At 36.9% G+C, this 24,405-nt stretch overlaps 3 protein-coding genes and 1 long non-coding RNA gene across 5 annotated transcripts; 1 reads left to right on the forward strand and 3 right to left on the reverse strand.

Annotated features, from left to right (window-relative positions):
• Positions 1-2,208: 2,208 nt before the first annotated feature.
• LOC109178895 lies at positions 2,209-2,994 on the reverse strand. Its single transcript, XR_002053788.1, has 3 exons — positions 2,833-2,994; positions 2,483-2,615; positions 2,209-2,389 (listed from the first exon to the last, which is right to left on the reverse strand). It is a non-coding gene; the product is annotated as an uncharacterized LOC109178895 (long non-coding RNA).
• A 4,248-nt stretch (positions 2,995-7,242) lies between these two features.
• LOC109178892 (WEB family protein At1g12150-like) lies at positions 7,243-10,186 on the forward strand. Its single transcript, XM_019328439.1, has 2 exons — positions 7,243-7,651; positions 8,331-10,186. The coding sequence occupies exons 1-2, from the start codon at positions 7,334-7,336 to the stop codon at positions 9,930-9,932; spliced, it is 1,920 nt and encodes a 639-aa protein (XP_019183984.1). The 5' UTR covers positions 7,243-7,333; the 3' UTR covers positions 9,933-10,186.
• Positions 10,187-10,842: 656 nt separating this feature from the next.
• On the reverse strand, positions 10,843-17,216 carry LOC109178893 (SEC14 cytosolic factor-like). 2 transcript variants are annotated; one of them, XM_019328441.1, is made up of 13 exons: positions 16,867-17,216; positions 15,523-15,594; positions 15,364-15,392; positions 14,003-14,086; positions 13,842-13,895; positions 13,535-13,612; positions 13,326-13,379; positions 12,982-13,041; positions 12,775-12,870; positions 12,339-12,440; positions 12,093-12,225; positions 11,833-11,989; positions 11,568-11,614 (listed from the first exon to the last, which is right to left on the reverse strand). In XM_019328441.1, the coding sequence occupies exons 1-12, from the start codon at positions 16,937-16,939 to the stop codon at positions 11,844-11,846; spliced, it is 981 nt and encodes a 326-aa protein (XP_019183986.1). In that variant the 5' UTR covers positions 16,940-17,216; the 3' UTR covers positions 11,568-11,614; positions 11,833-11,843. The 2 variants fall into 2 exon arrangements, with proteins under 2 accessions (XP_019183985.1, XP_019183986.1); XM_019328440.1 differs by lacking the exons at positions 11,568-11,614; positions 11,833-11,989 and adding an exon at positions 10,843-11,537 and having other exon boundaries at positions 12,145-12,225; positions 16,867-17,192.
• Positions 17,217-20,161: 2,945 nt separating this feature from the next.
• LOC109178836 lies at positions 20,162-20,797 on the reverse strand. The gene has a single exon (XM_019328390.1). The coding sequence runs from the start codon at positions 20,795-20,797 to the stop codon at positions 20,162-20,164; it is 636 nt and encodes a 211-aa protein (XP_019183935.1).
• Between the last annotated feature and the right edge of the window lie 3,608 nt (positions 20,798-24,405).

The following is a 24,405-nucleotide window of genomic DNA, read 5'->3' on the forward strand; positions in this document are numbered from 1 at the left end:
GACACGTCCGTGCAACTTTGCTACACATCTCCGAGGTTTGCTATATCTTTCTGGACTTTTCTAGCACTTGTACATATCATCACATAGTTGGTAGAATATTCTAAATGTATGTATATAACACCAATAGTTGTAGAGATCCTTAGAACTTTCTAGAATATTAGAGAATCCTCCTACTTGTGTAGAGATTTTTGGAAGATTCTAGAGAGCAAATCATAACCATTGGATTAAATAGATCTCCACCATCCATTGAGTATGTGGAATATGTATAAATACCCCTCATTGGGCTCATTTGTAAACAACCCTCAACAATCAAAGAAACTTTAAGTTCTCAAGTAATCAAAGCTATCAAGTAGCTTTGGGATATTATATTCTTCCCTTACTTGTAGCTTTGGGATATTATATTCTTGCCTTATTTTTTCTTAGCCATCCCACCGATTACTTAGCACATTTTTTAGGGTCGAACGAAAGGCTGACTTAACTATTTAAAAGGGAAAAATAGCTAGGAGAAACGAATCCGTGACAATTGTCTCACTGAAATTACCACGTGTAGTGCATGACTCACTTCTTATCAACTGGTTAAGACTTCGCATCCCTTCTTGTCAACTGCCAAATCCGGGCCGTTTGAGGGTTGCTTTCTTATATTATAAATATGGAGTGAGGCTAGACTTAACACCCATTACGATCATCTGGCCACCTAAACTCAACAGAAGAAAGAAGAATTCAATGACAAACATCTACCCGAGGATTTGTGAAACGAGGATATAACGACTGATTTCCACCCATAATCGTGGGATATGGGTTGAGAGAATCCTAAACTATCATAATTTTCTTCCTAAAATCATGCATTATTTTGTAATCACTTTCTAAAATCATGCATTATTTCGTAACCAACTACCGTGCTTAATTAATTCAAGTATAAATTTACTGTGATACCCTTATTAAATCAGTATTTAAATAATCTATTTTAACCAATCTAATCGCAGCCATCTAGGCCCCAAAATTAAATGGTCAATATCAAGGTGGAAACAGAAAATCAGTTATTTATGATAAGTTTAATTCAGCACCAATTTAGAACTTCAACTCCATTTGTTAAATTACTGTCAAATAATCCAACAATTTAGTCTGAGAAAAGTATCCTTCAAAATCGCATGAAGCATAAGGAGAGTGTTTACTAAGAATCATTTATACTGCAATCAAGAGTCTGGACTAGCTTCTAAAACAAAGACTTTAATATTTATGAAATATTTTATTTTATATATTGTAGCTATACGTGGGCATATGGACCTCTGGATTTATTGGAGAGGATGGGCCTTGCTGCAACCTTAAGACCTGTAATGGCTTTTTCAGCTTTTCCACTTGGATTGGGAATATATATGTTCTGTTCATTTGCCTTGAATGTCTTTTGGCAACTGTTGAAGATGAAAGTACTGTTCTAGTTCTTATGTTCTATGCATTCACTACTGATAGTTTGAACTAGATGGGCATACCCAAAACATTTTACATTTACAATAGAAGCTAGACAGTAGTTACAGTAGTAGGCACTCAAAAGTAATATGTGATGGGGTTTTGTTCTATGTTCTATGCATTCACTATACTTGTAATAGATGGGCATACCCTTTGTAAATAGTTCTATGTTCTATGCATTCACTACTGGTAGTTTGTAATAGATGGCATACCCAAAACATTTGATCCTTGAGTCTTTCAAAAAATTACTTGAAATCATGAAAGTTTATAAAGAATGCATCACATTCTTCCAATGGCTGAACCCCAACCCTAAGGGCCCCCCACACCCCGACGCGACAGAGCATTTGAAAGGATTATGGTAACTCAACTGAACATGAACCACAGAGGCTAGACCGCCCCCCTCACTTTTAGAGGTTGCTCCCACACTGCCGCTGGTGAGACTCGATCCCTGGTCATTCTTCCAAAGTGCATCACATGTTCTGATAATATGATGCCAACTTGAAAACAAAAAACTGGTTCTAAGTATGCAGGTGAATATCAAGGTGGAAACAGAAAATCAGTTATTTATGATAAGTTTTTTTTTTTTTTGAATGCTATTTATGATAAGTTTAATTCAGCACCAATTTAGAACTTCAACTTCATTTGTTAAATTACTGTCATATAATCCAACAATCTGAGAAAAGTATCCTTCAAAATCACATGAAGCATAAAGAGAGTGTTTACTAAGAATCATTTATACTGCAATCAAGAGTCAGGACTAGCTTCTTGAACAACATATTTGCAAATCATTTATATAAGTCAAAAAACAATTCTACAAATGTACAAACAATATGTATTATAGTAGATCCACTTGAATTTTCACCTGACACACATTCTCTTCCTTTTCAGGCATCAGGTATTCTTCTTTTTCTCTCATTTATCCGAACTGAAAAGATCAAAAGTACTCAAACTTTCAGCAAACAAATATCAAGGAAAAACTAGTGTGTGCAAAAAATTAAAAGATATTTGAAAATAAAACCTTGTCTGAGAAATCGACGGTACAGGACATCACTGAATCTCTGATCAATCATCTCCAGATATGAACTGGCCCAAATTATCAAAGTAGCATTTGCACAATGCACCTTGTGGAAATATGTCCTGCTGCATACTGCCTATTTACACAAAAAAAAAAAAAAAAAAAAAAAAAAAAAAAAAAAAAAAAACAGCACTAATTATCTTATAAAATTCAAAAAATAAATAAATTACGGAGTAGAGTAGTTCATTGATCCAAGTAGATAATGATTGTTTCTACTAAAAAGGTTCCAGAGAAATTTACAATTCTTTTGTTCACGATTTCACAGAGATTTAAGATGGGATGGTGAAAGGAACCTTTCGTTTCTATTTAAGAACGTCAGATAGAGGAACATATGACGGTCACAGCGGGGACAGGTTATTGTGTTGGAGCTTTGATCGAACAGCAATGGCCATTTTCAACGACTCATCCTCACTCTAATTTCTCGATGAAGACTAGTGGCGAGGCGAGGGCTGAGAAACTGAGAAGACGACCGGCGCCTCGCCAAGGTATTTACGGCGGCTTGAAACTGACAGTTAGAAAATATTTGAAGGTAAATGAAATTCAAATTCAATGGAAAACAAATTATCAGGAAAATAGATTTCATTGTTTGGTTAGTGGAAAAGAAATTACTGAAAATATAAATTATATTGTTTGGTTGGGTTTGGAATCCTAAGGAATTATGAATATAAAGATTAATATGCCCTTAACAATAATATATATGTGTAATTAATAAACTTTGATGAGGGTCAAGGTTGCAAAAAACGTTAGGCGCCTCCCTAGGCGTCGATTTTTTTATTTTTATTTTTATTTTTTATTTTTTTTAAAAAAAAATGAAACTATAATTTTTAAAATTCAATAGTAAAACATAAGGTTCCTCTAGTTTTCTCTTACAAATTATTTACGTAAGTGGTTGTAAAATCGTTTTGAATATTGTTGAAACCATTTAAATACATAAAAATTAAAATTAAGAGCAAAAGAAGCATTTTTTTGAGAAATTAGAGGGCCAAACCGCCTTTGGCAATTTGCGGTGTATAGATCTCGAAAATATACGCGATTTGAAAAAAAAAATTTTGTCCAAAACAGACAATCGAGTCAAAAGTTATGCCTTTCCGAACTTTTAACACTTTACAACTAAAAAAAAAAACAAAAAAAAAAAAACAAAAATTAAACGCGGCCGAACGGGCCGGCTAGCCGCCAGGCCGCGGAGGAGGCCGATTCCGGCCGAATCGTCCGCGGTCGGGCGGCGCCTAGCGCCTAGGCGCGATTTTTGCAACATTGATGAGGGTAAAATAGTCCAATTGTGTTATACTTTCTTCCCAAATCTTTTGGAAAACAAAAATATCAATCATTTGCTAAGATTTTGTTTTCCTTCACTTTGGGGAAGTCAAGTTCCAATGAAAAATATTTCTCATTCAAACAAATAACATAAAACAACATTTTCCTACATTCCTAGGAAAATGTTTTCCATCCAACCAAACACCCCCTGAGAGTCGGTGGGAGAGACAGAGAGTGGGCAAATTATTGTGTGGACCATGGTCCACACAATGTTATGTGGACCATAACAAAAAGTACATTTTTAATATACTAAATATACATTATTTTTGTATTGAATGTACATTATACAATATAATGTACACTCTGAACAAAAATAATGTACATTCCTTGAATACAATGTACATTATTTTTGTACTGAATGTACATTATTTTACAATAGACAAAATATGGTCCACACAATAATGATTGCAGAGAGTGAGGTTAGGGATTTAGGGGCGTTTGGTTTAGGTTATATAACATAACTAAGGGAATGTGACATTCCAAAAGCTTACATTATCTTAGGGAGTATAACATTCCCAAGGAATGAAACATTCTCTCCACATAGGATTTTGAAGGGAATGTGATTCCCTTCCCTTTCTTAGGTTATGTAAGGTAATCTTGGATATTTATAAATTTTATCATTTTAATTCTAATTATTTAAAAATATATATTTTATTTAATGAATGAGCCTTTTATTTTCATATATATATATATATATATATATATATATATATATATATATATATATATATATAAGGGATCAGGTGCATTTGTGGCTTCCCGTGCGGTAGATTAATGTGCGTGAGTTATATACTTAATTTGCGTGAGTCTCGTGCTTAATGTGCCTGAGATTTGTACTTAATGTGCGTGAGTTTGTGATGTTAATGTGCGTGAGTTTTGTACTTAATGTGCCCGAGTATTGTGCTTAATGTGCAAGAAGTTTGTGCTTAATGTGCGTGACTTTTAACAAGGTTGTTGAAGATCGCCAATTTCGTCCTGGACCAATTCCGGTGGTGGTGAACAGAGATTACTTGACTTCTCGAAGACTTACTTCTCGAAACTGTCATTTTACTTCTCTTAGTTGTCTTCTCGGAATTTACTGTGTTGACTTTTCGAAGCTTTAACTATCCTATGGTTATTTTTTGAATTATGTTTACTTTCCAGTTAGTAAAATTCATTATCTAAGTGAACCTTTCGGATTTACAATTCGTAACACTAATGAGTCTAAAAATGAAAAATAATTGAGGACTAAAAATTCGTAACTTATTTGGTATCATCAAAATCTAAAATACAGTTGTTCCTAACAAATATGGTTGTCATTTAAAAATTATTTAATTAAAGTTTTTAATGATGTTTTTTTTGTACATTAATTTTATTTGTCGTACAAAAAGAAAACATAAGTTTACATTTTTAAAAACATATATTAATTTTTAAAGGAGAAGTTAAGAATTGTTTAATTAATACTGGATATATATTACTTGAATCCATGTTGATGTACGATTTCAAGTCCATCATATAACTATTGCAGCATGAGTTTTTAGTTCCTAATTAGGTAGTATGAAAATAAGAAACGAGTAAATTAAAAAGAGTTAATGTTGTATGGGGTCCTCCGAGTATAGTGATTTTGTCATGTTTAGTCCTAAACTTTCAAATTGATCACTCATGGTCCTTTGACTTTCGAATTGTTACCATCCGTGATCCAAGTTAACCACCCATGGTCCTTCAACTTTCAAAATTTAACCAGCCGCGATCCTCCTAAAAGGACCATGGGTGGTTAAAATTTGATAGTTTAAGGACCACGAGTGGTTAACTTGGATCATGCATGGATGGTTAAAATTTGAAAGTCAAAGGACCATAAGTGATCAAATTAAAAGTTTAGAACTAAACGTGAAGAGACTACTATACTTGGAGGACTTTTAGTGAGTAAATACCCAAAATGGTCCCTCGACTATAGCTAAATTCACAAATTGGTCCTCGACTTTCAATTTCAACCAATTAAGTCCTTAACTTTGCAATTTTGACACGATTTGGTCCTCCATCTATTTGACCGTTTGTTGACCGTGATCGACGATCTCTAGAAGAACCTTCAACTCTCGTCGGAGCATGTAGAGGCCTCCAGGATGACGTTGCACCGGTTCGGAAACACCTCGTCTTCTTCGCTCTAGTTCGAACTCAACTACATTGAATCCAAAGGGAGGATGAAGAAAAGCGACCGGATTTGGTAGATTGCTTTCGGCAGTGGATTTAAATGTAACAGTGCGGTCTGGAAATGAAACCGGAACCTTAAAAAACCGACGATGGACCATGAAATTACATATATATCCTCAAAAATCACAGTCAACAAACGGTCAAATAGACAGAGGACCAAATTGTGTTAAAATTACAAAGTTAAGGACTTAATTGGTTGAAATTGAAAGTCAAGGACCAATTTGTGAATTTAGCTATAGTCGATGGACCATTTTGGGTATTTACTCACTTTTAATGGTATTAACTCAAATTAAAAAGATAAACGGAAAACGCAAGAAACGAAGCATGCCTGTAGCCATGTAGGCAAGTACAAAATAAAATATAAAAAAAAATAAGAGTGTATTTGTAAACATTTTTTCGTTTAAATATGTATTAAATATTAATTGTTTACAAATTTTTTTTGGAAAAAGTATTTTTTTAATTTAATCTTTTAAAATTAAGAAAATGACTTGACTTTTATAAAGTTTATGTAAATTTGCAAGAAGAAACATTTTCTAAAACGTGAAAACACTAACGTACCATTGAGAGTTTGTGTGCAACATAGGAGACTAGTTTTAACAAAATAAAACAAAAGAGAATCTGTGGATTAGGATTGTCATACAAAATGTATGAGAGTGAGATCGAGCAGAATACGCTGGTCTTTCAAAATCAATCATTACTATACTTACATTTGAATGGTTTACAAAGAGTTTCCTGTTTACATATAAAACTGCCATCTCTTCTTTACGTTCCTTTCGCCCACATTTCTGTACCCCTTAAAGAAAGCATAAACAACCAAGAAAAAACACAGAAAACAACAAGAAAAACAGGGAACTTGGACTAGGAAGAAATTTGGGTATATACAACATTGTAAGATTTCAAAGCCATCCCAGAATTTTGTGTTTTTGTTTCCATGGCGGATTAGATTAATCGATATTCTCAAGTTTAACAGCTTTTGTGGGCATATGGTCCTGTTCATGTTTGGATCGACAGCTGAAGGTGGCCATTCAATTGCTAATTTTTTCATGCATATTTGAAGAATTGGGTCATCAGGTTGGTTACGTTGCATGGAAAATGAATTTGCTTTCTTCACATTTTTAAAAAAGTTAAGTATATATATACCTAATATGTCATAATTCTTGACTAGATCCAACACAATATGAAATTAAAAGGCGTTTAATTGTATCATTTCTCATTTTGTTGCTATATATCCTAATGATCCATGCAGGTGGTAGGATAGGCTAGGCTAGAATAGGATAGGTAAGTATTTAAAAGATGTTTGGATTCAGCATAAGAACCAGACAGAACCAGAATAATGCTGCCCCAGCTGCCCCTGCCGTCCCTGCCGCTGCTTCCCCAAGGACAACAAGCTCACCGAGGGTGCCTGGTTCTCCGGCGGCCACCAACTCGCCGAGACATGTTGGCACTCCGGGGGCCAAAAACTCCCCGAAACAAGTTGAGGTTGGGGAGATTGACACCCGGGCACCTTTTCGATCTGTCAAAGCTGCTGTTAATTTATTTCGTGAAGCCAGTAACTCCTCCCCCAAAGCTGCGCCCACCGTCGTCAAGAAAACCACCAAAGCCCCCGATGAGGTACGCATGCAATTATATATATATATATATATATATATATATATATATATATATATATATATATATATATAGGCTTAGCTTATGTTCATATGAGAATTTTGCCTTAAATGAGAATCTGCAAACTACTACATGATGTACACAATCTACCCCAGGCTGGATGATATGGAGACCCTTTAGTAGATTGTGTACATTTGTATAGTAGATTTTATGCACTCATACAACAATTCTCATGTTTTATGGTTCTTATCCTCAATCAATATATGGCCTTGTTTGGTAAAAAATTGACCTATAAGTCAATTTTAGCTTATTTGATCACTATTAATTGTTTGATTTACTTAAAATATCAATATAAGTGTTTGATTAATTAGCTTTTTGCAACTCCAAAATGTTAAAATGCAAACAATTACTCCAATCAACTTTTTCAATTAGCTTTTTCAGAAAAAAAAATTATACCAAACAGTTATCGGCTAACAGCTAATTTACCAAACACTTTTCTACAACAACTAATATTATCAACTAGATATACCTTCTAATTAACACAATCAGCTAACAGCTAACCGTCATTTATGGCTTATATGTTCTCATGTTCTATGGTTGTTGTTTTGAATTACATTGTGGCACCAGCTAGCTAGCTAAAGATTAAATAAATTAAAACAAAATTGTTGGCATGGCATGACAGAGAGTTTTGGTGAAGGAAACACAGCTGCACTTGATAATGAAAGAGCTTGATAGCTTGAAAGAGCAGCTAAGAAACACAGAAGCCACAAAAACCCAGGCACATAAGGACCTAGAAAGGGCGAAGAGGACGCTGAACGAGCTAACCGGGAAGCTGGAAACCATCTGCGAGGCGAAGCAGGCGGCCATTGAGGCCACAGAGCTCGCCAAAGTTCGGGCTGAAGAGCTGGAGATGGTGCAGAAATCCGGCGGCGACGATGCATGGAAAGAGCTAGTCGACAACGAGAGAGAGCAGTACAAGTTCTCGGCAGGGGCACTCAACTTCGCAAAGCAAGAGCTAGCCAACCTGCGGCAAGATTTCGACGCGGTTTTGGAAGCCAAACTCGCCGCATTCCAGCAGGTGGGCGATTCCCAGCACGCCACCTCCGTTAACCGGGAGAGGGAAAGCGAGTTCTCAAAGGAGGTGGCCGCCCTGCGCCAAACCTTAGCTCAAGTCAAGCTCGCACCCCTCCAGGCTCAACAAGAAAACGCCAAGCTCAACTCCGAGCGAGAAGCCCACCTCGAGTCTCTCAAAGCAGCAAAGCAAGAGGCCGACCAGAAACTCAAAGCTCTCAGGGAATTGGAAGAATCCCACCCGGCATTCAGCAAAACCCTCGCAGCTAAGCTCGAGGAAACCAACGCCACCATGGACGTCCTGCGCGAGCAGCTAAACAACGTCAAAATCTCCGACATTGCCGACTGGCGAGACGCATCTTCCGAGCTGGAGAATTCCAAGAAAGGGCTGGAACAACTCCATGCCGAGCAAGTTTCCCTCAAGATCCTAGTAGATTCCCTCAAGGTAGAACTCGAAAACGTGAATGCCCTTCGTTGCGAACTGAGAAGCAAGGCGGCCGAGACAGATTCAATGGCCGAACGATTGGAGTTCGAGTTAGACAGAAGCAAGAAGGAGCTGGAGGCAACTCTGGCAAGAGCCATAAAGCCAGAAGCCGACGACATAACCCCGAAAATCCTCGAGCTATCCTCCGAGGCCGAGAGAGCGCTACTAGGAGCCGAGGAAATGAAGAAGAGCGCCGAAACGTACAGACAAGACGCCGAGAAGGCTCGGGCTGTAGCTCAGGAAGCAGAAACCAATCTGGAAATCGCACTGAAAGAGCTCGAAGAGGCGAAAGCAGCACAAAAAGTAGCAGACTATAGAATCCACAGCGCATCAAAAAAGTTCGCCGCCGAGGCGGCTACAAGCTCAGACTCCTCATCTGGGAACGGGAGAATCAAGTTATCAGCTGAAGAATACGAATCTTTGAGCAACAAAGTCGAAGAGCTAAAATCCGAGGCGGATATAAAAGTGGCAACCGCCATGGCCCAAGTGCAAACTCTCAACGCCAGCGAAAAGGAATTGGACGAGAAACTGGAAGAGTGTATGAAACAGAAAGAAGAAGTACAAGCTGCAATCCAGGAAACTCTGAAGAGAGCAGAAATGGATGAAGCAGCAAAGCTGGTGTTGGAGTGCGAGCTCCTCAAGTGGCGCCAAAAAGGACACAATGAGAATGAAGTTGGAGAATCCTCTTCTGTTGGCCGATCCGAGAAGAAGATTATTCAAATGAATTAAACAACAGTCCGGCCAGGGAATTAATTAAAGGGAATCATATCCCCAGGATAGGAAATCTAATCCAGTATATATATACATGCATTTTGCACAAATTATTAGTAGAATTACTTGTATGAATGAACATCTATCTGCATTTTTCTGCTGCAGAACCTGTAAACTAACACAGACATTGCATCTTCTTCCAAAATTTCAATAGAGAAGAAATTTTTAGCAAAATAACAAAGTATTAATGTTTCCTTTTTCCCATTTGAGTACTGTTGGGTAGAGGCCGGTGAAGGGCCAAGTCCAACCGTCAGGGCAAATTATTGTGTGCACCATAAAAAAAAGTACATTTCTAATATACTGTATGTACATTATTCATATACTGAAATAATGTACTTTCAGTACTCAAATAATGTACATTTTCTAAATACAATGTACATTTTTAATGTACTAAATGTACATTATTTTTGTATTGAATGTACATTATTTTGCAATATACAAAATATGGTCCACACAGCTTGTATGGACCATGGTCCACACAATAATGATTGAACAATTGGTGGTTAGGGGACTATCGGACAGAGTCCGGGCCAAATCCAGCATCTTGTCTCTCAAAAATGTGATGACGGTCTAGAAATAAAGTTGCATCTTCCTAGTAGCTAGCGCTTGATCCTAACAAGTGGTATTAGAACCAGGTCTCATCAAGAACAAAAACTGTGCAGTTAAGACTGGGAAGTAATACCGAGAGGGAATTGTTAGGCTGAGGCTTGTAAAGGGCCAAGTCCATCAATTGGTGGTTAGAGAATTGTTGAACAGAAACCAGTATCCATCTATTGGCGGCAAATTTTAACAAAATAACAAAGTATTCTTTCCCTTTTTCCCATTTGAGAATGCAATTTCTATAAAGGAACAAAGAGTTTCAAGCCACTTTATAAATTTGATAGTGTAATACAATAGAATAGAACCTGAGATAGCCACACATCTGCTTTACATTATTCGCCAATATCTTCCATGTCTAAACATCAATATAACTCGATCCCTATGTACACCTCACAGTACACCCAAACAAACTTATAGTTTCAAATTCGAGGATGCAACTTGCATGTTAGCTTACACATATAATATATATATATATAAGTCTATGTTGTAGGGAAAAAAAGATCTAGTATAAGCTACTTCTCTACACGAAAGAAAGACGTTGGTTAGAAGGTAGAGCATCCAAGTCGATAACGGACAACTACAGACATCACCAGAGCCCAATCGAGCAGCAAAAGAAACAATAACAGAGAACTCAACTCTTTATCAATGGCGATTGTTAATTTTCAGGTCTTCCATTGACTCGGCAAGCCCATCTTGGTTTCCAAGTTTTTGTAACTCGGATGCCATTGTCTTGACGAGCTCTGTTCCTTCTGTGTCAGTCTCGGGGAAATCCACATGAACAGAGCCCTGTTTTAGTGGACCCCGAGGCTCGCGAATTAACGACTGCTGCTTCATGTAATTGTAATGTTGGTGGTGAAAGGGATGGTCCAAGGAGAAGCAATTTTCAAATGACCCTTCGGAATATCGGGAAGAACCCGAACCTTGCCTACGACAAAAGTGGGGGAGAGACGAGTAGTCCATTATCTACACCAAAATATCAAATACCATGGGGTTAATCTCTCTCTAATACAAAGATATACCTACAACCCTACTCAAACTAACTGTTACGAAAGTGAAGAGAGAGAGTTTCTAATGTGCTGTCATATATTGTCTCAAACTGTCATTTAAAATAAAGAATACAAAGCCCTATAAATAGGTAACTAGAAGACTACGAATAGGAAACAAGTTTCCATATACCCTACCTTCCTAAATCCCTAAGACTACCTAATCTATAGGGATTCTATATATCAAATATATATTCTATATTCCATAACACTAACATATAACTTTCTAATTTATGTTAGGCAGAGGCCGGTGAACGGTCAAGTCCAGCAATTTGTCGCTATAGGGGATTGTTGGGCAGAGATGGGTGAAGGCCAAGTCCAGCACCCTGCCTCTCGAAAATGTGTGGCGGTATAAGGAAATAAAGTTTCGCGTCTTCGCTACTAGCTATAACTTCTGTTTAAGCGTTTGATCCTAACATTTATAAACTCTTCAATAATGAGTCCAACGTAGTGTTTAAATCCAATATGGTGATATAATACATGAATAACGAAGTTGAAGAAAAAATTTGGAAAGCAAGAAACGTTACCTTCAACAGATCATCTTGTCCACAACCCGATAACACTTGAATTTTTTTTCTCGTCCTCTCCTGGAGAAGAGGTCTGACAACCTGATGATAGTTCGCATGTGAACAACATTTACTTCAGAGAGAATTTTCAAAACCCTAAGCACATTAAAATTCTGCTCGAAAAGCAGAGATAAGAACTCGGAATGTGGGCAAACCTTCCAGCAAGCCGAAAAAATATAGGGCGCATTCACAATGTAGTATGTAACTGTCTTCTCTGGATAATTCAGGTCATCAATTGATGAAATAACAGTGCATAACTGCACAAGAATAAAACAGTGTACTCTTCAGCAGATTTTAAAATATTTCACACTTATCAATCAAAAAAATAGTATTTTATATGCGCGAGGCACAAAAATATATGCCCAGTATTAATACTCAATGATAAAATTTTAATTATATATATATTTTTAAAATTCATAATAGTTGTAGAATTCATATTATATTAAAAATATAGTTGCTAATTTGAGTAAGGCGAGGTTTACCGAGTACACACTCACGTTTTGAAATTTTTAAATGGGGAATTCAAGCAAAAGTCAAGTTCGTGCTGAAATGAATTCCATTACTGAACAAATAGCAGAGCTCATCATGTACCTTTATTTGGCTCAAAGCTGAAAGTTTAAGGCCCGTCATATCAAAAATCTTGATGCATTTGCTAATATGTTTCCCATGCTTCTTCGATGCAGCAGGCTACATAAGATACTCCAAGTCAGGATATGATATATATATATATATATATATATATATATATATATATGCGATGCAAAGAGAAATTAAAGAGAAATCTTCAGAGGTGCTTACCAGAACCACACGATCCCTATACTCATTGATCTGAATGTGAGATTGTACATAGTAATTATCCTGATATGACGAAATATATATGATTGATCATTACAAGGAAATTTTGTAAAATAAAGATGATTTCAACAGACCATAAAATTATGAGAAGATAGATTGTGTAGGCGAAATCACATTCAAACAATTACAAGCGGTAAAAAAGAAACAAATTAAAGATCACTCAGCATTCAATAATATTTTGGATTTCAATAAAATCTTTTCTTCTAAGTTCTACCAAATCAAAATGTACTTCAAGACTCAAGCCGAGATGATTGTTAGTAGAAAGCTTCAATCTAATCCATTCTCACCGATGCTTTGTCAAATGTGCTTAGACCCACACCAAAAGCAAATACCGGAAGGCCCTGCTACAGCCAAAAATCAACTGTTACAAGGGTAATAAATGCATAAAGTACTATACTTTTTGCCTATTTGAATTATAAAATAATTTGTTTTTGACCCGCCCTAATGAGCTAAGGATGGTATGTATTAAAATTTTATTTTGCAGAATAAAAAGCACCTCTCTTGTGTAACCAGAAAGTCCAACTAGATGTGAATCTCGTACATCTCTGTAACGATCAGTAGGAATGATAGGTTTCTGCAATTAATATTAGCCAGAATTAGCACAAAAGTCCCACATTGATAAAATAAGAGAGAACATATGGGTTTATAAAGCTATGAGTTAGATTAGCTAATTGATTGGATTCAGTTTTCTAGTGTGGGTTGGCCCATGTACATCATATATAGTTGAATATAAGGTATTCTAACCAAGCCAAGCATCAATCAAACTAAGTTATTGCATTAATAATTAATCATATAATACTCACTGCTAAGATATCATCTATCTCATTTTGCACCCTCCATTTTAAGCAATCCACCAACTGCAACAGTACACAATTATATATCAATGCGATAGAACATAATGACAATAATTTCATCCTGTATCGGGAAGGAACTTTTGAGAAGAGAATCATGAGCCAATTCTGACCATCTTGTGGGCCTTAGAAACATTTCCTTCTCTTGCCGTTAGGAAACGCACTAGAGTTTCATGTGGATGTCCTTGATGAATATTCTACAAATGTAAAGAAAAAAAAATGCATAAGTATAGATGACTTTAACAAGTCAAATGGAGCAGATGCAAACACACAACAGATTATTAATTTTGCCAATCCAGCAAGACTATATTCATTATTTTGAAGCAACTATTATAAGAATATTAATTGTTCCAGATTGTTTACAGAAACTAAAATGAACACAAAATGAGGATCTTTAGCAATATTCATTTTTGAAAAAACTTTGTTTATCCATTAATTTAATACAAGCATGACCATAAAACCTTAATGTGTAGAAAATGTTTTTTTTTTTTTTGAGGTACCATGATCCCCTAGTCACATTGGGCACGGGAACTCTCCCAATGCCTGTAGCAACACGGTTTGTACCATGATCCCCCAATATCTGGCACTCCAGCAGTCATATTAGACTCCGGGTAGTCCAAGTCAAGCTGTTGGTCAACCCTATTTAGGGGAGCTTCCCAATGTTTGTTGGTAACAAGGTTTGAACCTAAGACATTGCTTGAAGGTAGCCCAACTCTTGCCACCTACCCACCTGCTTGAAACTGTATGGGTAGTTCAACTGGTCACAAAGGTGAAATTTATCACAAGAGACCAAAGATTGAGTCTCAACAACGGTAGTGTGAGAACAACCTCTCAAAATGAGGGGCTCCTTATGCGCATTGAGCAAAAGTCTGGTCTCTGTTGATCAGTTGAGTCTAATTTACCCTTCCACAAACTGTCGGGCCGGGGTGTGGGGGCGCCTGGTGGCTGATTTCATCTTTTTGTCCCAAGTGAAAATGCATAACTTAACATCATATCCCACCCTCCAGAGAGAGGAGGGGGGGTGGGTGGGGGGCGGGGGGCGGGGGGGGGGGGGGGGGAGAGAGAGAGCACTAATAATAGCAAGATTGCAGATATATCTATTTTATGGCAAAAGAGATTCTAATGTTTAAGAGCACCGGCTTGAGATTTAGCTAGCACCTTTAAAAAAATGTCTTTAGTGGGGACAACCTAAGAATTTAGGAACTAATGATCCATAATCTGTAAATCCAGGACCATAAAAAATTCTTGATGGGTATTCCTCTTTTTGCCTCATTCTTCAGAATCTAATTAGAGGAATTAAAACTTTCTACCAACAGTAGCTATTGCAATTAACAATTAAAACAAAGAAATACACTAAAAAGAAAACTTTCCCTTTTCTGGGGGGAAGGATTACAAAACACATGCTGTAGACAAAAACTCTTAATACTGCTGAGAAACACAGATCAGAAATTATGGTAAAAATCAGAACTCAAACCTTGAAAGTCCTCTCGAGTGGTTCATCCACTGTTCATAATTTCAAGCAAAAAGAAACAGATTTGTCAGGTAGAGAGAAGAAAATGATAAATATTTGTGGGAAAAAGAAAAAAAATTTGAGAAAGGTATGAAGAAGGGATGAAAAAGAAAGATTTCTCACCTTGCTCCATCAATGCCCCAAATTCATTGATTGCTTCTTGAGAAATCACACACATTTCTCCTGTTTCTTCCTCTTCTTTCACAGAAAAATGTAAGCCACAATTATTGAATTGCGAAAGAAAGAAAGAAAGAAAACAGCAGAGACCAAACTAGTACTTAGACCTCCCACATTTAAACTTTAAATCTTCCTTTATTATAATGACACTGTTAGTTAAAAGAAAGAAGCATAAACAACAGCAAGAGAGAGAGAGAGAGAGAGAGAGAGAGAGATTATTATATTAAAGAAAGACAAGTAAAGATTCCACTTTTATTGTCAGAGATAAGAATAGGGAAGTGAATGAAGGGTCAAGATTCAATAAAGGTTAGCTAGGCCCCCACAATCACCCCCCAGACCAGACCCCCACCCCCCTCTGGAACCCTCTTTCGTTTTCTCCGAGCTTTTTCCATCTTTGCTCTCTTTCCTCTATCTTTCCTCACTGTTGAGGTCTTGTTTCTTTCATTCCAATGACCTCATGCCGTTTGGAAAGATAGTCATGTTAAAAGAACAAAAAAACAAATGAAGATAAAAAAGAAGACTTGGAAAATGTCAAAAACGAAGTTGACACCAATCTTCACGGTTCACAATATGCATACTTTGTTATTCAAATTACAAAAAATTTTAATTATCTGAATGTCATATCTTTTAAAAATTAATTAGTTTAGAGTGTCGTGAGCGGAGCGTTATGCCCTGGTCTGTGTTCATCATGTGCATGGGGATACACTGTATATTTATAAATTTTATACTGTAAATTTATAATTTTTATACTGTAGATTCATAAAATTTATAATGTAGATTCATAATTTCTATACTGCACATTCATAATTTATATACTGTAGATTCATAAGTTGATAACTACACAATTTAGAAATTATGAATCTACATTACAGAAATTATGGATCTACAGTACATAAATTATGGATGTGCAGTATAGAAATTGTGAATCTACATTATAAATTTTATGAATCTATAATTTAGAAATTATGAATTTACAGTATATAAATTATGAATGTACAACGTGTCCACCATACACATGGTGAACACGGGTCCATAGCATAATTTGCGGTACTTGAGCATGTTCTAACTGCAAGAGGCATCTTTAGAGAATTCTCAATTTCTCTTAAAGGACAAAAGTTCACGGTCACTCACGCAACCGAGCTGGTTCCAGACGTAATAGTAAGTCATACTTTTTTTTAATTAAACAGTCATTCCATCATAATCTCATTAAACGAACCACCTAAAATTTATTTTAAAAAATTGAAAGCATGGAAGTGCATGGGAATGGAGGTGTTGAAATGGTGAATATACCTCTTTTACTGATGACTGGCGGTTCATCAAAGTCCTCTGCGTTGATTGCGCTATTCAACCTCCACCAAGTCATCTGTGCCGTTCAATTTTTGTATCCCACCGCCAACTCTGACTGCTGAAGATATTTGCTATTATTTTTTAGTTGTAGGCTTGCAGATGGAGTTGCAAGCTAAGCAAGAAACTGGAATACCAGAAACAAGCTAGCTAGGAGGAGAGCTGCAGAATGAAGCTAAATCTTAACAACAGAGATGGAGATGGAGATTGATTTAGGTGAGTGAAATGATTTTTAGTTTGGGTGGTCACATTAAGATATATAGTCTTGGATTGGATGGCTTGATCACAACCACACAATTTAATTTTCTACAATTCTTCTATTCTTAAGTCTTGAAATCAATTCTGGCATGCTTTCAAATGTTAAACGTGTGAAGCTCTGATGTTTTTTAATTTTAAACATTAAATGAGTTTGTTGGTGGTAGGTCTTCTTTCGTTTTATTTATTATTTTTTGAATGGGTCAGTTTTCAACTTTTCATTGAATGACCATGTCTACAGTTTTTTTCTTTGTTTATTATTATTATTATTATTATTATTATTTAAATTTTATTGTGGTAACTGGCATGGCATCATTAATTGTGACTTATTTATGCTAGAAAGTATCCTTTAACTATGTTGGAACATCAAAATTCTTCATCAACAACTTTTAATTACACTATATTAAGTTCTTATTTCTTAGTTATGCATTTATGTCCTATCAATTTTCTGGCTAGTTCAAGGGACAATATTCTCTACCACCATTTTCTTTATTGGTCATTATTATATATGACAAATGACTATTGGGTGTTGTTAATTGCAGTTCACGAATTTCAAAATTATCAATTTAGTATTATAACTATTCAATTTTTCTCAATTTCAATCCCTCCGGCCATATTACCGGCAAGAACTCGCCAGAAAATTTTAATTGACCAAATTATGTTGTAATCAGAAGGGCAATCCCGAGCCAGTCCCCTTTGGTGTGCTTGAGGACATTACCCGAAGAGTGACGGGTATCAAAACGACCCCAGCCGATCAGAAAAAAAGAAACCTCTTCGACCTCGGCCTGGGTAAGTAAGCAAGAATGTTGTCGCACGGCCTCATTATTAAGAAAGATTTGCTTCCCACTCAGAATGGTGGGAGCACAGGTTGAGGAGGAACACTCAACACCAGAGAGACCGATCGGAACGGTCGTTGAAGAAGGAGTAACCGGAAGGGTCGAGATAAAATGAGAAAGAGAAGAAGGATGGAAAGAAGGATAGAGGACAGAAAGTACAGCACGGGGCGATTTTGTAATGCCACATCTAATGCCACAGAAAGTACTAGTTAGATAAAAGAGTCTAACTAGTAATAATTAAAACGTATTGCGGAAGCTTAATAACAAAGTTGGGAATGTTATGCCACATCTAAGCCATCAACCTAGATGCACAGGCTAAAACTAGAACTAAACATTTAACAGTCATCAATATTCAAAGGTTCACAGGCCAAACGTCTAAGTACTAAAATGGAACAATGCTAGGACTAGGTACTAGGCTCCAACTAGCGCGCTCTTGAACTGCCTAATCTGTACCTGAAATCATTTTAAATAACTGTTAGCAATAATGCTAAGTAACCCCACTCCAATGTGTAAAGATATATAGATATACATTTGATACTTAAAATAGTTTTGAGACTTGAGAATACATAAGTATATCTCTAATCAACTCTAATTAGTAAAATCACGAGGAATGGACTCAAGGCCAAATCATACAAGAGATATATTCAACAGTACACAATAGACCACAAGATCAACATAATAGACTGAATCGACGAGATAATGATAAAGGATCAAGAATAAGATCAAGGTAAAATAATCATAGCAAGCAACAAGGATAGTTCTCATCAAGGTTATGCAATTAACATCAATATCAAGATACCAAGTCCACCAAGGACACAATCAACAAGTATACATCGCAGAGTCAATCTCAATGACTCGAATCAAATGGTGAATCAGTGTGAAGGGCTCAAAGTCAGCAAGTAACACAAGAGATGCACACAAGGTCATCGCAACGACCCGATTGTGGTAAACCACCATCTCAATATAGATTTCGCGGAGTCATCGCTACGACTCAACAAGATATAAATGTGGTTTTGCGGGGTCAAAGACCCTCGGAGACAACCCTAAATCCTTAAGTGTATACACCCCTATTGGGACCTCCAACCCCCAATAAGTAGAAATAGGTCCGACAACCTGGATAAGTTTCGCCAGGTTGTCCGTCAAACCAACATCCCGTAAGCAAAAACACAAGAATATGCTCATACAACACAAGATCATCAAGAATACACATTGTATAGTTTAAAGTAGGTTTTCATGGACACAGGGTTACCTCTTAGCTCAGCAAAACCTTCAAACCTTCCTCAAAATCACCCTAGCATGTCCTCATCAACATGATCTTCAACCAAGACCCTAAACCCAAACACAAAGAGTAAAATCTTAGATGATGTAGAAGGAAAACCATAAATAAAGACTATAAACATCTATCTCTTACCCTTCCTATGCTTGGTGAGTATGAAAGATGGAAACTTGCTTAGTCTTCTTGGTTGGAAAATAAAGAACACTTTTAGTAGGGCAAAAATGGTGGAAATGGCATGTGGAGTAGAGTGGGAGTGAGCTGAAAAGTTTGAGAGTGATGCTAGCTAAGTGGTGGAAGTTCATCAAGGGTGAGTGTATTAGGTTGTAGAATAAGGCTTGGGCCACAAATTACAAGTCTAAGGTGTGGGCATATTACCTTTATTAAATACGCTAGGGGAAATATATATATTTATGTTTATATCAAGGTCCAATAAGATATTAAATAGAGTCCAAATAAATAATTTCATTCAAGAGCTAAGGGATTTGACCAAAATAAATCCCTTAACTAGATTTAAGGCAAAAGTCATAAAAGATCAAAAGTGTAAGTAGGAGAATTAAATCCATCCTTAGGAAATATTTGGGAAAATCAATTTGGGCTTTCGGGAATAAATTCTCGGGTGTCACACTCTTCCCCCCTAAAAAGAAGCTTCGTCCTCGAAGCTTAGATTCAAGCAACGACAACATTACTAGGAATGGATTAGAAGTTCAAGTTGTGTGACAAGAATCAAAAGTGAAATAAGCAAAAGGAGAATTTATCAAAGGAAGTCTTTTCACCAAATTTAACTTAACTAGGACTAAGCACTAGACTACCCAAGTCTATATAACTAACACTAAGACATACCAAAACGCTAAGATTGTTTAACAGTTAAACTATGTTAAACTAAGGTACCTGAGATAAACAAGTCTGGGTAGCGCTCCTTCATCACATCCTCCATTTCCCAAGTCGCTTCTTCGACCTCATGATTCGACCACAACACTTTCACCAACTTTACCGATTTCCTTCGAGTTTCTCTTGTTTTGGTGCCCAAAATCTTCATGGGCCTTTCTTTATAAGATAAGGTCTCATCCAAAGACACAACCTCGGGTTGAAGAACGTGGGTGGCATCATGTACATACTTCGTCAATTGGGATACATGGAAAACATCATACACTCGATCCAACTTGGTAGGTAGAGCTAAACGATAATCCAACTTCCCAACACGTTCAAGGATCTCATAAGGGCCTATAAACCTGGGGCTTAATTTCCCCTTTTTCCCAAACCTCATTACTCCTCTGGTTGGTGAGATTTTCAACAAAACCTTTTCTCCTTCTTGGTATTTAGCTGGCTTTCTTCCCAAATCAGCATAAGACTTTTGGCGATCTTGGGCGGTTTTCATCCTTCCTTGAATTATCTTAATCTCTTCTGTTGTCTCTTGCAAATTCTGTGGTCCCAAAGTCACGGGGTTAACCAAGTCTTCCCAACATAAAGGGCTTCTACACTTCTGCCCATACAAGGCCTCGTAGGGTTCCATCTGAATGCTCGTGTGATAGCTGTTGTTGTAAGAAAACTCGACCAAGTCTAAATATTCCTCCCATGATCCTTGGAAATCCACAGCACACAAGCTCTCAACATATCCTCTAAGGTCTGAATTGTCCGCTCAGTTTGTCCGTATGTTGCGGGGTGAAAATTGATACTTAGCTTCAATCTTGTTCCCAAAGCTGCTTGCAAAGATTTCCAAAACTGAGATAAGAATCTTGAATCCCGATCGGAGACAATGTGGCGTGGTATCCCATGATACTTGACCACCTGACTCACATAGGCTTTGGCTAACTAATTCATTGACTAAGTTTCTTTCATTGCAATGAATCGCGCCATCTTGGTCAAACGATCCACTATCATCCAAATCTTATCTTTTCCAGTCTGAGTTAAAGGCAAACCTCCCACAAAATCTATTGAAATTGAATCCCACTTCCCTTGTGGTATCTCTAGCGGTTGAATTAGTCCCTTAGGCTTGCACCTTTCAGCTTTGACCTTTTGACAGATTAGGCATTTGCTTACAAAGTCTGCCACTTCTCTTTTCATGTTCGGCCACCAGAATTGTCTTTTTACATCCTTATAGAGTTTGTCACCGGGGTGTACCGAGTATGGGGTGTTGTGTCCTTCTTCTAAAATTTGTCTCTTTATGTGCTCACAAGCCCTAGGTACACACCACTAGCCCTTGTAGCGGAGACTCCCGTCATCGGCCAATTCAAAGGGTATCGTCTTTCCATCCACTAAGCTAGATCTTACTTTATTTAGTTCATCGTCTTTTAGCTGTTCGTTCTTCATTTCCTCAAACATAGCAGGCATGACTCTTAAGCTAAACAATTTGATCTCGGCATCCACTTGCCCTTGCTCCATCACCTCCAAATTCATTCTTTGGAAATCCTTACATAGTTCGTCCGCCAACACCCAATTAGTATTGAGGGAATGCCTTGCCTTCATACTTAACGCATCCGCCACCACATTAGCATTTCCTTCATGGTATTGAATAACCAAATCATAATCCTTAATAAGTTCCAACCATCGTCTCTGTCGCATATTCAAATCTTTTTGAGTGAAGATATACTTTAAACTCTTGTTGTCGGTATAGATCTTACATTGTACTCCCTACAAGTAGTGTCTCCAAATCTTAAATGCAAAAACTACGGTGGCTAACTCCAAATCATGGGTAGGATAATTCTCCTCGTGACTCTTGAGATGTCTTGACGCATAAGCTATTACTTTATCGTTCAACATTAATACACAACCCAAACCTTTCTTCGAAGCATCACTAAAAACCTCGAATCCATCTAAGCCGGACGGTAGTGCCAACACACTGGCGGGTGGCAAACTGCCCGCTAGAAGTACCCGCTGGTACTGTAACTCTGTAGAAAAATGTTGCTCGAGAAAAATTCCAAGAATCTGCAATCCAAGTTCAAACACATCAATACACTCATCAACAACAAATATGACTTCAATAGAAGGAATATCACATCAAAGATCATCACACAACACAAGATCAAAAAGAATACACATTGTATAGTTTAAATTAGGTTTTCATGGACATAGGGTTACCTCTTAGCTCAGCAAAACCTTCAAACCTTCCTCAAAATCACCCTAGCATGTCCTCATCAACATGATCTTCAACCAAGACCCCAAACCCAAACACAAGGAGTAAAATCTTAGATGATGTAGAAGGAAAACCATAAATAAAGACCATAAACATCTACCTCTTACCCTTCCTATGCTTGGTGAGTATGAAAGATGGAAACTTGCTTAGTCTTCTTGGTTGGAAAATGAAGAACACTTTTAGTAGGGCAAAAATGGTGGAAATGGTGTGTGGAGTAGAGAGGGAGTGAGCTGAAAAGTTTGAGAAGAGTGACGCTAGCTAAGTGGTGGAAGTTCAAGGGTGGGTGTATTAGGTTGTAGAATAAGACTTGGGCCACAAGTTACAAGTCTAAGGTGTGGACCTATTACCTTTATTAGATAGGCTAGCAGAAATATATATATTTATGTTTATATCAAGGTCCAATAAGATATTAAATAGAGTCCAAATAAATAATTCCATTCAAGAGCTTAGTGATTGGGCCAAAATAAATCCCTTAACTAGATTCATGGCAAAAGTCATAAAAGATCAAAAGTGTAAGTAGGAGAATTAAATCCATCCTTAGAAAATATTTTGAAAAATCAATTTGGGCTTTCAGGAATAAATTTCGGGGTGTCACAGATTTCCCGCGCCCGGAGGGCTCGGCTTCCTCATCTGCAAGGGTTGGGCGGCGGGTCGCTAGTCGGCTTCAGTGTCGGCAGCTCAGGATGATTCAGCTAAATCCCCCGGGAATGCATCGATCTCCCGAATGGTTGAGTCGTCTGTGTAGACTATGAAGGAGCCGACCTCGACATTATCGTCATGGTCCGACTTGAGATGTTTTAGCTGTCGGAGTCCGACATGTCTTTTCCTTAAATATTAAGGGAAGACGTTTTAGTGTGAAAGCCCGGGATAAGGATACGTGCAAAGTGTGTTTGAAACAAAAAAAAAAAAAAAAAAAAAAAAAAAAAAAAAAAAAAAAAAAGCTTTAATGAAAATTTTAAAGTAAGAATCTCGAAAAGGTACTTACTGGTTGACTTCGCGATAGATCGGGAAAGCTTGGGTGTAACACCCCCGTTTTCTAACACTTGAGCTTAGATAAATCATATCTTACGTAGCAGATTGAGCCAAACGATTCTATCAAACTTAGGATTAAAGTTTAGAATCTTTAACCAACAATGGGGAATGCTACTGCCACAACTACCACTCTTGAGTAGTTGTTCCGGCTAAAACTACAAAACAACAACGACAAGATAAACATAAGCACGGGCTCTAAGACCCAGATGTCATTGCATCACACAACCCACAGGATCTAAGGGAAAACTATAAAATCAACATCAATAAGTCTTCAAATCAACCAAAGTCATTAGACATAAAGGGAGATGCATCTAAAAAGACTAAGCTACTGGATAAGACTACCAAGAATCAAGTCACTATAACAATAGGGTTTATCTAATAAAACCAAACCAACAAGAAAGAACTAATCAAATGATCAAGCCTCTAATACGCGCTCAGCAAGAATCAGCCAAACTTGAAAGGGGTTAAGTAAAACATAAGAAAACAACCCGTTAGCAAAAAATGCTAAGTATAAATCACTCAACCCTATAAATAGATATAGATATAGATTTGGAAAATAGTTTGTTTGACATCAACATATAACACATAGGATCATAGAGGTAAACCAAATCGATAGAATATAGATATTCATGAGCCCACATATATTTATAAATAACATATATAGATGCAACTCACACTCATGCTTGTACAATTAATAATTACCCACTAAGTAATGAATATGCAAAGATACAATTAAATGAGATTGAATAAATATGGGTAGTTCATAATGAATATCATAAGTAAGGAATAAGTATAATGCAAATCTGTACCATCATGCTAAGTAACTCGAATGATAAAACGGTCACCGCATTTCATTTGTATTCATAATAGGTTTCAAAGCATCATAATAAAAGGTATCTCAAATAGATATGCATATCATTTATATAAATACTCTCACTCTCAAGAAAATAGAGTAT

The sequence above is a fragment of the Ipomoea nil genome, unplaced genomic scaffold, assembly GCF_001879475.1.
Source record: "Ipomoea nil cultivar Tokyo-kokei standard unplaced genomic scaffold, Asagao_1.1 scaffold0873, whole genome shotgun sequence".
Taxonomy (NCBI): domain Eukaryota; kingdom Viridiplantae; phylum Streptophyta; class Magnoliopsida; order Solanales; family Convolvulaceae; genus Ipomoea; species Ipomoea nil.

Coding starts and splice junctions, on each gene's coding strand:
- LOC109178892 (XM_019328439.1), top strand. CDS start 7,334: ATGTTTGGATTCAGCATAAGAACCAGACAGAACCAGAATAATGCTGCC. Junction 7,652..8,330: donor CCACCAAAGCCCCCGATGAG/GTACGCATGCAA, acceptor ATGGCATGACAG/AGAGTTTTGGTGAAGGAAAC.
- LOC109178893 (XM_019328440.1), bottom strand. CDS start 16,939: ATGACTTGGTGGAGGTTGAATAGCGCAATCAACGCAGAGGACTTTGAT. Junction 13,042..13,325: donor GCACATTTGACAAAGCATCG/GTGAGAATGGAT, acceptor TCGTCATATCAG/GATAATTACTATGTACAATC. Junction 11,538..12,144: donor GACAAGATGATCTGTTGAAG/GTAACGTTTCTT, acceptor ATTTTGGTGTAG/ATAATGGACTACTCGTCTCT.
- LOC109178836 (XM_019328390.1), bottom strand. CDS start 20,797: ATGGAACCCTACGAGGCCTTGTATGGGCAGAAGTGTAGAAGCCCTTTA.